Here is a 15,971-nt window from a genome sequence, read left to right as displayed (position 1 = left end):
CCACAACATCAATTCAAAACTCCAGAAGTGCACTAAAGCATCTGTGTTTGTTTTCTTAACAAATAAAATTATCTAGAAATAGAATATTTAAAATTGTTTGTTATTAAAAAGCATTATATTTTTATTGAAATTTCAGTGAAGTTTTAAAAAGTATCAGGGAAAGATTGCATCATTTTCTCTTTACTTTTCATTTTTCCAGCTCTATTCCTGTATTGGGTAATGGCCTTTATTACAAAAACCATAAAATTGGTCAAGTACTGGCAGTCTGGTTGGGGAGTATCAGACCTGCGTTTCTGCATCACAGGCATAATGGTCATCTTGAATGGACTCCTGATGGCTGTGGAGATCAATGTCATTCGGGTCAGAGTAAGTGACTAATGATTTTTGTTTAGTTACTGGAACTCAAGACCCCAGAGTTAAAGGTCACAGTCAGCTAGAAATTATTAGTATGTAAGAGGATGAACAAATGTATATTATCTTTGTATGTAAATATCAGGTTGAGTTAATCACTCAATTTCAGAGCATTAATGTTCTAGAAAACTCAGTATGACCCTAGAATCTATTTATTCATTTCCAAATATTGATTGAACGCCTGTTATGTGCCAAACATTTTGCTTACTTCATGTTATAGATAAAATTGTTTTCATCAGGAAGTTCCATCTTCCATGATTGGTCCAAAGCAAACCTGAGTTAATCAAACTATGTATTCTCAGAAATTTTGAACTAAAAAGGAAATAATCTCATCCAGCTTGCTCATTTCACTGGTAAGAAACTTCTGTAGAGGTCACTGTAGCCGTATATCCAAAGTTACATGGTCAAGAGTTGTACTTCGTCTTTGATTACAAATGTATTGTACTTTTTCGCCACATGATGCTGCCAGTTATATTGTGTGACATACTAGTGACTGACTTTTCACTGTTCATTTTCTATCAGAGCACTTTGAATTTGCTCTGAAAGGCAAAGATACATGCTACAATGAGTAGTGGAGAACAGTCACTTAACATCAGCCAGACAACGCATTAACAGAAAGTGACTCAACAATGGTGTTGATAACAAGTTTTAAAAATCTAAGTAATATAAAAATCTTCATTTAGTTGACTGTATCACAGGATATCACGAAAGATTGATTTTTAGTAAGTAACTTTTAAAGGGATAACTCATTTTTCGGAATTGGCCCCAAGTGGATTAAATGTGAAATTCTGGAATTTAACTAGTTAATCTAGTTAATTAGTTAATCTGGTCACAACAAAAGGGAAATATTTAGAAGAGGAATGGAAAGAGGTATGAAAATATAAATTTTGGGTTCCTGAAATGAAAGGTAGAGAAATTTAACATTTCGTTTTTAATATCTGGAAAAAGAATTAGGCTAATTGCTATTCTGTGGAATGTTTCTTTCCATAGAGGTATGTATTCTTCATGAATCCTCAGAAAGTAAAGCCTCCTGAAGACCTCCAGGACCTGGGTGTGAGATTTCTTCAACCATTTGTGAATTTACTGTCAAAAGCAACGTACTGGTGGATGAACACGCTTATCATATCCGCTCATAAAAAGCCTATTGATCTGAAGGCAATTGGAAAATTACCAATAGCAATGAGGGCAGTAACAAACTATGTGTGCCTGAAAGAGGCATATGAAGAACAAAAGGTAATTTAGTATCTGTTTTTCGTATCCATCATTGTAGCGAATGGGCCTGTTAAGTATAGAGACACTAAGCTTAAATAATGTCTATGGTTAAGGAAGAGCAGATTTTCTCTATCTGTCGTTCCCAATAGTTTTGAGTCATGTTAATTGGGCTGCTGAGGAAACAGAAGAGCCAATGAAATATAGTTTTGTTGTGTTAGTTGCACAGTCAATACACGAAGAGGGCTAGAGAGAACGCTGTCTTCTCTCTGGGACCGAGGAGAAAGTAAGAATTCAGTTCAGTGATTATGTGTGTCTAATCTTTGTTTCCATGTATAGCTTTGTTACCATATAATAGAATATTAATAATTCATGGAAATTTTTATTAAATCTTTTTTAAGTATCTTGCCAATAATTTTATTTAAGGGAAAATATATCATATCCATCAATAACTACCTTTAAGCAACTAAAATCCTTAAATTAATTATTAACTAAAATTTGGACTCTATTTCAAGCTTAGGAAACTAAATTAAATAAAAGGGGGTCATCTACCTACTGAATGTATCATCTTATATATCTACCAAAATTGATTTCTCCTGGTACTTCCTTTGAGTATTTATAATTGCTTTAAAATTTTTAAATATGAGAATCTTTAGATATTTTCAGTTTGTCTTGTTATCATTCTGAATGGTCATGTATGCTATCCACATTAGTAGGTGTATTTTATAAGCAATCATCTACAAATATTCTTGTCATTAAAAATACGAGTATTTATAACAACATTGGAAGAGAGTAGGGTATGGTGAATCAGTTAAAGAGTTTTTGGCTGTTCTGAATTGAGATCAACAAAGCATTTATGGTAAATGATGAAAATGACCTCTGTTTTGTGTCAAAAAAGAGTGTTATGAAATTAATATTGCAGGAAATGGTTACTACAAATGAACCTGAGTCATCTCTCTGGTTTCACCTCTGGGAAAAGTATTGCATAATATTTTTTAAGCTTCTCTGCTGAAGTAGAGATTAACAGTATAGCCTAAGCACAGCTTAAGTTTTCTGAGTGCTCTTTGTAACACAAAGTAGCTTGAACTTGGTGTGTTAATATCTTTTATCAATAGACTTTGAAAAATAATCCAGTTATTCATCTAACAGGGAGTTGAATATGAATCACAATTGAACTCAATTGCATTGGGCTGGCTTCTTTGCCACAATGAAAGAACTTTCTCCACTTCCTCTCCAAGACCTAATCGTGATGATTGTTCAGACCTTAAAATCTTTTCGACAGATGACTGTAGATGTGTGAAACCATGAATTGGCTTAAGCATATATGCCGCTTTTCATTCTGCGTTCCTTTGAGGAATAATTAGGAAACACAAATCTAACATAGGTTTAAAAACTATTAACTACCGTTCATGGCGATGGGAAATACCTGCAGGAGAAACAATTTGAAGTTGTGATGACCTGTTTTGTTTCACTTGTAGTAATTTGATAGATTACTCTCTTATGATCTAATAACTCCAGAAATCTTGACTAACCTGTCAATAACCTTGATCCTTGTACCTTACTATCGCCTTTTCCTTACAATATTTGGTGAGATTTGTAACAGATTTATACTTTCTAAATCAAAAGGGATTAAAATGAATTCGGTCTTAAGAATTTTGGGTCATCCTTTGGCAAGTAAAAATAATATGAAGTCTTCGAAACACTGGCCTGGTTACTTTTCATTCTCTCTAGTTCATTAAAATGCTTTCAGTAGCTACTGTTTGCATAGAATGCAAGAATACAGAATTATACATCCTATACTGAAAGGGACTCATTAACATTTATTTATAAACTTTTAAAATAGCAGAAGGAATTTCCATAGTTGCTGAGATTAATCGCTGCTCTAGTCATTTTATTTTGGTTCATCTGTTCTTTTTCCTTTCAGAAAAAAGTAGCAGATTATCCAAATCGGACTCCATCTATATGGCTAGCAATGTACAGAGCTTTTGGGCGACCAATTCTCCTTAGTAGCACATTTCGTTACCTTGCTGACTTACTGGGTTTTGCTGGACCTCTCTGCATTTCTGGAATAGTTCAGCGTGTGAATGAAACCCAGAATGGGACAAATAACACAACAGGAGTAAGTTTGTGGTGTTTTTGAAGAGAAACATATTATTGGCAGATTTCATTGTAGTTACTTTTTATTAACTCAGTTTTATGAGTAGTTCAAACAGGCTTATTTACAGAGAATTGAGTGTTTTTTTAAAAAAAGAAAACAGTTTTGCTTATAGATAAAATTACGTGTTTATGTATTCATTGAATGGATCTGGCCAATAGCATTATTTCTCAGATTCAGAGCCTATGAACATTAATAAACATCTACTGTGTGCCGGAAACTATGCTTGGAAATTTCACATTGATTATTTTATTTGGTCTTTATAGCAATCCTTTAAAGAGTTTCAAGCATGAGTACATGAGAGGTGGCTGAGTCATCTTTTTAGAGGCCTGTGACCAATGATGTTATCACATGATTTGTAATCTATATATGTCTCTTTTTTTATGTGATAAACGCTATCACCCTGTTTCCCAGTGAGCAGGGAAAGTCACATTCTGATATTTTTATTAGATATTATGGTACTATTTGGCAGCTACATAGTATAAGATATTTGCTATTATAAATTTTTAATCATATGTTTTCTGCTCTTAAGAAAGTCTGCATCATGAACGTCCTAGTTTCTAAGAGTTGATTTCCCTAGTTTCGTGGGTAGAAACCCTAGTCTAGTTGCATCAGTTTTCCTTTTCTGTGCTCTCAATCCGATTTCCTGTCCTCTTTTCTTTACCTTTTAATTTTAGGTCTTATTTGCCTCAGTGAAGGTTTTTCTGGTTGTCCTAGTTGAAATTTGACTCTCCTTGGCACTCCCCTACCACACTGTTTACTTCACGTTGGCACCTCCTATGAATGCTATTTATAATGAAGTGTGTTATTCATGGATATGCTTATCTTTCTAAGCTGTGAGCTCCTTCAACAGAATAGCTGTGGACAGTTCATATCTGTCGCACAGTGCTTAGTCCGGTCCCTTTCCTATGTTAGTGCTCTATCATTATTGGGGTGAAGCAGATATTTTTACCGTTAAATGTACTTTTGTGATGTTTTGTCCCCAGTTGCCTAATTACACACAGATATCTAAATTCTACATAGAATTCTGTCATCCTTCTGCCTTACTCATGTTAACCATGTTTTTCTGAGAAGGAACAGAACTCACGCATTTGTATGTATCCCCGTGAAACTAGAGGTAGGGACAAGAAGTAGAATTTAGTGGATCTAAGTCATAAAAAATGAGTGGCCAAATTGACATGATTTGCTTATTCAAGTGGTACCTTTCCCTCACTTCCAGCAATCCAGTTACCGTATGCTATTGTTACAAACAAAAAGCGATCAATTTTGTGTATCCTATGATGACTGCAGTCGTATTCCTACTAAAACAGTTTTTCATTAGTTGTATTTTGTCACTGAAAGTATCATGTGGGCAAAATCAATAGCCAAATTATGTATTTTATAATTTATAATTTGTTTCATTAATATAAATTAAGATCTGAAACTTAGAAAAAGTCAACTGTGTAGAATTATTTTAAATGAATAAGGCTACAGAAATTGTGTTTTTTCCCGTTGGTCTTGCTGACTGACAATCAGTCAGTTTTGTAGGTTCTGCTTCTAAACTATAGTTGAAACTAACTTCTATCTTCATTTGCTACTTTGCGTTTAGGTAAAGTAGAATAATCTTTGCGGAAAATCTACTCAAATCTTTTCTTAAATTAAATTGTACCCTTTTTCTACAGTCAGGCATTTCCAGCAATCTTAATGATCAATTTGGGATTTTATGCATTGTATCTGTGGACATTATGAGGAAAAGCCAAAATTGCCTTGCTGTGGCTCACTGCACTACTGTGTTATCAAGACATTGAGTTTTTGTATTTAAAAACCATGTAATGCTTAATAAATGCAAACTGTACACCCAGTATATGAAAAGTCTGGTCTTAACATATGTCTTTTTTCTTTTGGGACAAGACTTCAGAAACCCTCTCATCAAAGGAATTTCTTGAAAATTCTTATGTTCTAGCGGTTCTTCTCTTCTTGGCTCTCATTCTGCAAAGGACATTTTTACAGGCTTCTTACTATGTAACCATAGAGACCGGCATTAACCTCCGTGGAGCTCTCCTGGTACGTCCAAGCTTTGAACGATCTTTCTTTCTTTTCTTTCCTTTTCTTTTTTGAGGAAGATTAGCCCGGAGCCAGCATCCGCTGCCAATCCTCCTCTTTTTGCTGAGGAAGACTGGCCCTGAGCTAAATCCGTGCCCATCTTCCTCTACTTTATCTGTGGGACGCCTGCCACAACATGGCTTGCCAAGCGGGCCATGTCCACATCCGGGATCCGAACCGGTAAACCCTGCTCTGGGCCGCCGAAGTGAAATGTGCACACTTAACCACTGGGCCACTGGGCCAGCCCCTGATCTTTGTTTCTTGAAAATGCCATATACCATCCAGTAACAGGAATGGTAGTGGCTTCAGTCTGGTTTTTTCATTTGGTTTTCACTTTGATGTTCTGACATCAACACTGCTAGGATCTACTTAATAAAAGAAACTCAGAGCTAATTAGTAAACCCATTGAATTAAAAATAACTGTTATAATAATGTAGTAAGAAAAATATTTTGAAATCTTGCATTTACTTATCTCTGTTTCCATTTGTTCTAGAGCTTATATTTAAATTTGAATATATCTTTTGATTCTATTGCCAGAAAAAATAAGTTTGTATTTAGCTGACGATTGAAAATAACTATTCTAGAATGAAAATAGTGGTTGACTTAAGAAGATAGCATTCTAGGGTTTCTTTTTCAGAAAAGTTTAAAATGCTGTTTTTCCAATAAAGACAAATAAGCATAGTGTGAATTATTAAGTTTAGAGCTTTAAGTTCTTTTTTTTTTTTGCAGGCCATGATATACAATAAAATCCTTAGGCTCTCTACGTCTAATCTATCCATGGGTGAGATGACCCTGGGACAGATCAATAACTTGGTTGCTATTGAGACCAATCAACTCATGTGGTTCTTGTTCCTGTGTCCCAACCTATGGGCTATGCCTGTTCAGGTAGGTCAATATGAGTAAGATTCTCTTTTGCAGAGGAAATAAAACAAAGGAACGGAACAGATTTAGCTTAGTAAAGGGTAAACTTTCTGAATGTGTGAATGTTATTATACCCTTTGTGTAGACAAGAGACTCAAAAATGCTATGATCTAGGTTAAGAAAGTGGGGTTTGGAATGATACTGCTTGGGTTCACATCTCTGCTCTACTCCTTGTTTGCACAAGTGCTTAATCCTTCAAAACATTAGTTTCCTTAACTTTAAAATGAAAATGATAATAGTGTCTGCCTCGTAGTTGTTGGAATTGTCAAGATTAAATACATTAATACGTGTAAAGCGTTTAGCACAGTGCCTAGCATTTTGTGGGCACTCAGTAATTGCTAGTTGTTATTATTATTGCACAAATTCATAAAGTCAAAGAGCCAAGGTTTGACTCCTTTTGTTTTGACAAGCTCTCTCATAACATTTCCAAACTAGAGCAATTGCTTTAATCCATTCCATAGTTTCAATAGCTGGTATACTATAAAATGTCAAACCTTATAAGATGGTAGGAATGCTGACAAGCTGGAAGTCTACTTAGCTATTTTCTAAGGAAAATAACATTTTAGGAAAGACGGGTTTTTTTTCCCCTCATTGGGTAAAAATGGTGAAAGAAATGTCTCCAGATTTTTCCTCTATGTAATGCTGAATATTTTAAATTATCTTGAGTTTTGCACCCTGTAGATGGAGCTTAAACTGTAGATCTCATCTTGTTCGATGCAGTCTGTCACCTGTGTGCCTGTGTAGCACGTTTATTAAAGTGCATATAATAATAAAGAAGATATGGTCATTTTAAAACTTACTGCTCGCCTTTTCATTTTTTAATGGAAATTCAGTCAAATAAAAGTGTTTATCAAGTGCTTGGCACAAAGTAAAATTTAAAATTTACTTTGTCTTGTTTTATCAAAATGTATGTATACACAGGTGAACTAAGTCGCTTGCCTACAGGGTATAATTTAAAGTGCACCGAAAATTCCAGACTGCTTCTGAATGACTGCATCATGGGCAACCTTAAGGAGATTTTCATTCTGATTGGAATTCCCAAAGAGCCTAAGTGGTTAGGCAGTGAGCATGCATCTTCGCTTCCAGAAGGCCACTATTAAGCTGTTGTCATTGGCATATAGGCATGGGTTCAGTGCTTTCACTGCATAGATACAGTTTATTAGTTGACGTTTTGAACCGTGATGAGCTGACCTACTGGAGAAAAATTTTTCAGGGAGAGAAGATAGCAGGGTTAAAGCCTGAGTTTTCAAAAGAAGAGAAGAAAGGGTAGAGAAGCGTGGGGAGGCGTAAGTGGTTCAGCCTTGGGTTTGAGAAATAGATTTAACAAGGAAAGTGAAATGAGATGGAGAACTAACTTTGGCTTCTTCACAGTGTTAGTTAAGCCTAGGCTTCTTGTCATTAAGTGACTTCTGGGGTCATTGAGGAGGTGAGGAGCTCAGATCATTCCTTAAGTCCACAAACAACCATCCTGTACTCATATTATGGTGCTACCCTCTACTTTCCATCGTCCTTGCCTTGAAGTGCTAGTATAATTCCAAGAGAATATGGAATGTCAGATTTATGGTGGGTGAGAAGCTTTTTCAAGAAAAATTTCATGTCCCTTTAAAAATTTGAAGACTGCTTTGGAAGGTTAAAAGCATCATGGGACCACTCTGCAACTTCATGCAATAAATTGGTTTGACACCAGTTGTACAGATCATCGTACTCAAAATAAATTCCTACTACATAGCCTTCTCCAAATAAATCATGGTAAAACCCAACTGTCACAGTTGAGTTGACTTCCAAATAAACTTAATATAATAATTAAGAAATACTACATTTTCACTAAAAAATATTTCCTTTCATTCAGTGGTCCCCACACCCCCATTCATTTTCCCTTTTCCATGTGTTTTCCTTCCTAGATCATAATGGGAGTGATTCTACTCTATAATTTACTTGGATCGAGCGCATTGGTTGGTGCAGCTGTCATTGTGCTCCTGGCGCCAATTCAGTACTTCATCGCTACGAAGTTGGCAGAGGCTCAGAAGAGTACTCTTGTAAGTAACATCTTTTGGAAACCTTATTAGGAAAATCTAGTAATGCTGTTTTCTTTAAAGTATGGGAAATGAATACATACCATTCAGGATTATTTGGAAATCATTATATTTCATTTCATGTCTTAGGTAGCGAAATGTGTACTTTCTGTGTTGCAAAACAAGTTTTAAAAAAGGATCTGAAATCTGAGACTCGATGAGCTTAGACCCACAATGCCAGAACACAGTTCCTGATGTTTTTAATTGCCATGAGGTGATGGGGCTTGCATATTCTCCTAGATGACTTGCCTAGAGAATACACTTACTTGTCCTTTCAGGCCATTGGGTGTTGATTATTGACATGGGAGAAAGAGATCAAGGAACAAATAAAGAGTCAGGTTTGGTGCTTCTGAAATTGAGTTTCCCTAGGTTTGAATCAAACCATGTGATGATCTATGGAGTTACACTGAAATGTTTCTGTGGCAGCTGCCCTGGCTAAACATGTTCATGGTCAACTTGGCAAGCAAGAAAAAGCCCAATTATTGACCCTTTCTGGCTTTAATTTGCCATGAAATCATTTTATTTGAGCAAGAATTGGCTTCTTTTACAGAAATGTTTGCAAATAATAAAATTGTTGACAGCATGTTTAAAAATAAAGTTTGATTAAATATGAGCAAAGCTGTTTGTAAATCAGCCGTGAAATGTAGAGATGCTGCCACTGATGGAATTGTTTCCCAAGTTGGTGTTTCTGCTGGGACAAGCAAGTTGCATGTCACGCAAATGGTTTTTATCACTTGTTTTTCTGCTGCTTCTGGTAAGGTTACTCATTATTTCTGTCTGAGCCATCTACCCTCTTTACTCCAGGACGTGACTACGGAAAGGTGTGGAATAGGGGAACAAATGGAGAGCTGACTATCCTCAAGCATCTGTCTTTCATTTAGCCATTCATACTGTGTTTGTCCACTCATTTAACAATCGTTTGATAGGCCTCTAAGACCCTGAAGAAGCAAAAAGATGAATAAAACACAGGCCTTGTGCTATTTTTGCTTCCTCCCAGCTGCCTTTTGCCACTCTACTGCTCCTTTTGATAGTTCACAGGTCATATTGTACCTTACTAGTAATTCTAGTGTAATTGTTGGTTGAAGAAGCTGAAGCAGTTGACTAAATTGAGGCTTTTGAATCAGCTACAAATTTCTCTGCAGTTAATTCAAGTTGTTAATAATCTGTGAATCTAATTTACACCTTAACCAAGAGCTTACAAAGAAGTATGTAGCAATCCCTTGAAGTTAAAGATAATAGACTTGGTTTCAATAAGTGTGTTATGAAGATGTGATATGAACACACACAACATTGTACCCTCACAATCCCAAATACGAAGCAAGCTAACTTTTCTTAAGTTCATTGTTTCTCTTCTCTGTGTAAGTGATAGTGCTGAGGGGAGAATAAAAAATGATTTAAATAATAGAAGGAGCCATTGGAAGTCTCTTTATCATGTCCCTAAATTTACATCTGTATTATTTGCAGATGTTATTCAAGGAGATCATGTGAAACTTAAGAAACTGCTTTTATTTAAACCAAAGCAACAGAGATATAAAAGTTTTTAGGTGGAAAGAAATTTGAGGCCATCTCATTCAACTCTCTATTTTAAAGTTGGAGGCAGAAGCACAGAGAGTTTAACTGCTTCTCCTGGGACTCTCACAGCCATAATTAGTGGCAGAGCCAGGCAGCAATCAAGATCTCCTCAACCCCTGTCTATTACATGGTCCCGCCACTCTGATTCACTTGGATGCAACTTCCCTTGTTTTTCATTCCTTTTTCTAATAGGATTATTCCACTGAGAGACTGAAGAAAACAAATGAAATATTGAAAGGCATCAAACTTCTAAAGTTGTATGCTTGGGAGCACATTTTCTGCAAAAGTGTGGAAGAAACAAGAATGAAAGAATTATCCAGTCTCAAAACCTTTGCACTTTATACATCACTCTCCAGTAAGTTGCTGTTGCTTGAAGGCCCACCAAAAAAATATATGGTCTATTCAGTTTAGCTTGTGATCATTGAGACATTCTAGTCAACAGAAAAAGCCCACTTATTTTCTACATATGTACTGTATGTGCCTATACCCACTAGCCACATGTAGCTATTTAAATTTAAATTAAAGAGCAGAGTTAAGCACAGGCTAAGAGTCAAGTAGACCTGAATTTGATTCTTTACAAGTTGTATGCCTTGCCATGTTACTTTACATCTGAAATCCTTGGTTTCTTCATCTGTAAAATGGGGTTGGTGATGATAGTAGTAGCTGTCTTTGAAACCCTCTTACCAGTTATGATTGGGATGGATACTGGGTCTTCAGTAAAAATTTGTTTATTTAAATTGATTGGACTGTATTACTGTTGACCTTCTTATCTCCAAAGATCCTTAAAAATTATCTGCAGTTGATTACCTGTCTCTTTGGGAGCTTATGATATTTTATTTTCTTGAAGACCGTGCTTGAAGTGCCATTTTTGATAATTAAGGAGCAGAAATGTCAATGTTTCCAAGTGAAAGAAGCCAAACTACATTCACATTAAACTCTCTTGTCTATTATGTTTTCAAGAACTTTTAAATACAGAGCACTTTTATCCTCAACTGTGTTTATGTGTGTGTGTGTGTGTGTGGTGAGGAAGACAGGCCCTGAGCTAACATCTGTTGCCAATCTTCCTCCTTTTGCTTGAGGAAGACTGTTGCTGAGCTAACATCTGTGCCAATCTTCCTCTATTTTGTATGTAGGATGTGACCACAGCATGGCTGATGAGCAGTGTGTAGGTCCATGCTTGACATCCAAACCCACGAACCCTGGGCCGCCATAGGAGAGCATGCCAACTTAACCACTAAACCACTGGGCCAGCCCCCTCAACTCTAATTTTTAAAAAACAATTGTTACAAGAATATTTTTTTCACAAAGAGTGACACTGAGTACTCTCAAGAATAGTGAGTTTATGTTAGTAAAATTCTTACAAACTTAGCCAAACTACTCCCACTAATATTTGACTGGTTTATGTGTCAGTTTTGCTCATCTCTATTGTTCCCAGGGCTTTTTACAATTTCAAGTTTTGGAGATTTATATATTGTTTCCTCTTGAATTCTAAACTACTTTAGTTCTTAGAGATTATAAAGACTTCTTTTGTGAAATAGATTTAGAGAAAATATTTGGTCTTATAACTCATTTATTCTAGCCCTAATGCTTGATGCATTAGAAATGAAATGGGAAGGAGACTTATGTGCCAGCTGAGCGCCCCTACTAATATGGTGTCGAAATGCTAGAAGACGGAATGATGGATAACCACTTGCTTATACAATAATACTCTAAACTTGTGGCCCCTACAATGTATTCCTTTTTGCAGTGCACTGAAATTCTCATGGGGAAGATGGCTGCAGCCAGAAATAATGATGATGATAATAATAATAACAAAAATATATTGAGATACTCAGCCATTTATTGCCATAAGTGGCTTTACATCTATCATCTCACTTAATCCTCACAACAGCCCAATGATTTAGATTCTGTTATTAACTTCATTTTGGAAATTATAATGGAGACAGAGAGAGCTTAAGTAACTTGAACTTGCCCCCAGTCATCCAGCTGCTAAATGGCAGATGTGGGTTGTTAACCTAGTCTGTCTGTCTCCAGACATGAGATTTGGGTTGGTTTTTGAAAGTCAGATACAAGAGGAGAGAGGACAAAAGAGGCCATACTAGGGGAGAGAAACAAGAAGTCGTGAAGGTAAAAATGCATAATCATATATTTATGATAGGCAGCAGGAATTCTTGAATCAATGGTGTAAAGTTCCAGTTAGCCCACTTCCAAGTTTTATGATTTGGTTAAGTACAGTGTTCTTGGTGGTTAAGAGCTTGAACTATGCGAGTTGAATAGACCTGACTATAAATCTCAACTTTGCCACTTCATAGTGGCATGACCTTGACCAAGTTATTTGTGTTCTCCAAACCTCAACTTCTTCATCTGTAACATGGGATAGTAATAATATCTACCATGTAAGATTGTAGTAATGACTAAAATAGATAATGAATTCTACAGATGTTGATTGAGTTGTTGCTTGACTCTATCCCGGGCACTGTGTTAAGTGCTTCATACTCATTATCTCATATAAAGCACGTGGCTAAGGGTCTAGTATTCAATAACCTCCCTCTCTCAGTTTCCTCATCAGGAAGCTGGCATGTATTAAGAGTACCTTGGGGAAGCAAATAAGATAATGTATGTATAGTGTTTTGAAAAGCACCTGAAACATAAAAATGCTCCATCAATGGTATCTGAAAATATTGAAAAGCAAAAACAGGACAAATCCTAGTAGAATTGAAGAGCCATCTCTCCTTTTATGAATCAGTCTTCTTGGCACTTGAGATAATATCTGGGGGGGGAAAGAAATTCTGTTAAATAATTGCCAATGGTCCTGTGCTGTCTGTGGATTTAATTCATTGGTAAAAGGCAAAAAGATACTATTTTATTTTTGTCTCTTCACTTTGATAGCTTCATATGGAGAAGTGGTAAGAACAGGAAGCTTTTGACAGAAGTCTCTGGGTTTTAATCCAAGCTCTGTCACCTCCAAGTGTGGAATCTTGCATGCTACTCATCCTTTCTAAGCTATTTCCTCATTATTGGGTGAGGTAGTTGGAGTCATTAAATATGAGAGTGTATGTAAAAGTACTCCCATCATACCACAATAATTGTGAGTTGTTGAGTAGTAGAGAGCAAAGTGGTGTGGAGCACTGTCTGAGGAGCTAGACTGCGTGGGTCTGAATCCCAGCCGTGTGACTTGAGCTTGTCATTTTCATCTCTATAATGGGGCAGGAGGAGTACCTGCTGCCTGTACCTGGTGCAGAGTGCCATACAAAAGGTTTTTAATGAAAGAGCAGTTGTTCTCACTCTTCCTCATCAGAAGGAGATTACTTATTTAAAGACGCAGAATATAAAAATGAATTATAAATAATGATGAGAGGGAAAAGAAAGAAATACACTTAGAAAAAAGGGTGATAATAGCCAGAGAAAGAAGATGAAGACAGAAACGTGGCTCCTCATCTGTGCTGTTATGAAGCTCAGAGCTGTGTTTGGATTCTTGGTACTGTTCAAGAGTTCAGATTTGATAACTAAGCCATGTCAGATCCTGCAAAAACATAAGCTGATGCTGGGTACAGTGGGAAGGATAGTTCATGGGAGCAAGTCATGAGCACTGATGACGATTCTTGGATGGACTGTCTCCTGCGTGTCAAGATAACTCGGTTCTCTCACTCTGCCATTGCCTGGCTCCGTTACCAACCATTCGCTTAATCTTTTAGTCCTCAGTCCCTAAAATTCTATGGTTTATGAAAAATATAGCTACAAGTCATCAACTTGGCTTTTTTAAAACTGTGACTTCCAAATGCTAGTATTTTAGCCTAAAATATGAGTTTTTCTTGTTCCACTTATGCGTATCATGCTTATCAAATGATAATGCAATATATTCCTGGAGACGCATTTAAACAAGCAGAGGATCCAGGATATGAAGTTATTTTATTAAGCAAAAGGTCTGTAAGTTATTAATATTAATGTCACTGTTGGAAAGAGAACTTGAAGTGATGTCAAATTCTTGTTTTTAGTCTGTAATAACCCAGTTTTCATATATTTAACTTAGTTTAGTGGACAAAACAAAATATAGATTGTAAAAACTCGAAAGAATGCAAAAAAGAATTTAAAAAATTCTAATAATTTGCATCATTAAAGGATTATTTTATCTGAGTTTTGCTGTTTGTAACATTTCACAAAAACAGTAATCTTGCAGTAAAGAGAAACATTTTCTGCTTAAGACTAATGTGTGGGAGCTCATACAACTGCGATAAGGAAATACCAACTGGGAAATGTTTGTGGACTCCAGACAAAATGTTATTTAATGCACTTGGTCCTTTTCTTCAAGGAAAGTTAAAGTAATAATAGATGATTAATTAAAGTTACTGAAAATGTTTCACAGTTCAATGTAACTAATGTATTTGATTTCTTTCCACAGTCTTCATGAACGCAGCAATTCCCATAGCAGCTGTTCTTGCTGTAAGACATTTTTTCTTGCTTTTAGAAATGGAACTAAGACAGTGTTTAGAAATGATCTATGAAAGGAATGTGCGGGTGGTAATATATGTTACCTCACCTCTGCCAGTTTTTCTCTTTGCAGACCCCACTGCAATAGTTCTAATCTGGGTTTTCTTAACTATGGCGCTATGAGCATTTTGGCTCAGTGATTCTTTGTTATAAGAGCCTGTCCCCTGCATTAGGATGTTTAGCAGCATTCCCTGGCTTATTAGATGCCATTAGCACCTCCAGTCATGACAATCAAAAATATCTCCAGACTTGCCAAATGTGCCGTGGGGAGCAAAATTAACAGTAGTCGGGAACTAACTGTTCTAATCTCCGTGACCGGGGTTCCTGGACATTCTTACGGCAAGATGATGCTACATCAACAACCAGAAAATGTTATATAATTGCATTACATTTCAAACTCAAATGACAAACCCCAGAACTAGTATTATATTTAAAATGTAATTAAGTCTCCCTTGGACACTTGTGTTGGCAATTGTAGTAAAAATCCCCAATAGGGACCCTAAAACAATGGAACGTTCTCTTTTTATCTTAGAAAATTTAGTATTTGTTGGAAAGAGCCTGACTGATTGTTAAGAACTCAGAGTTCTCCTCATAGTTATTCTCTCTACTCAGTAATTTGACAGAAGTCAGTTTCCTAATCTGTGAATAGAATCTATTCTGTCCTCACAAGTTTATGCTAGGACGATATGTAAACCATGAAGTACTCTACCAAGACCAAGTATGATTTTTCTTAAGGGGTAATTTGGATGAAGTAATTGTTTTCATAGTTGCGATGGACATATTGGCATAGCAGAATATGTTAGGTTTGTAAAATTGAGTGTAAGCATTTGTGAAACTTTCTCCAGCTTTCTCTAAAGAAATCCTTTCTTTGCACAGACATTTGTGACCCATGCGTATGCTAGCGGGAACAATCTAAAACCTGCAGAGGCCTTTGCTTCACTGTCTCTCTTTCATATCCTCGTCACTCCACTGTTCCTGCTCTCCACGGTGGTCAGATTTGCGGTCAAAGCCATCATAAGGTAGGCACTGGAATGCCTGAAATTCTTTCTTTGATTTTAGAA

At 36.2% G+C, this 15,971-nt stretch overlaps 1 protein-coding gene across 24 annotated transcripts in view; it reads left to right on the top strand.

Annotated features, from left to right (window-relative positions):
• ABCC9 (ATP binding cassette subfamily C member 9) overlaps nt 1-15,971 on the top strand; it is a 123,601-nt gene that overhangs the window by 20,319 nt on the left and 87,311 nt on the right. For all 24 annotated transcript variants that reach the window (XM_070271041.1, XM_070271038.1, XM_070271042.1 and 21 more), the window contains 9 exons: nt 200-366; nt 1,402-1,644; nt 3,545-3,739; nt 5,666-5,818; nt 6,587-6,742; nt 8,680-8,814; nt 10,615-10,777; nt 14,822-14,862; nt 15,787-15,929. In XM_070271041.1, the coding sequence (XP_070127142.1) occupies nt 200-366; nt 1,402-1,644; nt 3,545-3,739; nt 5,666-5,818; nt 6,587-6,742; nt 8,680-8,814; nt 10,615-10,777; nt 14,822-14,862; nt 15,787-15,929 (1,396 nt within the window). The remainder of the gene's footprint in view (nt 1-199; nt 367-1,401; nt 1,645-3,544; nt 3,740-5,665; nt 5,819-6,586; nt 6,743-8,679; nt 8,815-10,614; nt 10,778-14,821; nt 14,863-15,786; nt 15,930-15,971) is intronic.

Source organism: Equus caballus, chromosome 6, assembly GCF_041296265.1.
Source record: "Equus caballus isolate H_3958 breed thoroughbred chromosome 6, TB-T2T, whole genome shotgun sequence".
NCBI lineage: Eukaryota > Metazoa > Chordata > Mammalia > Perissodactyla > Equidae > Equus > Equus caballus.
The sequence above is the reverse complement of the archived record's forward strand: the minus strand, read 5'-3'. Positions and strand labels throughout refer to the sequence as shown.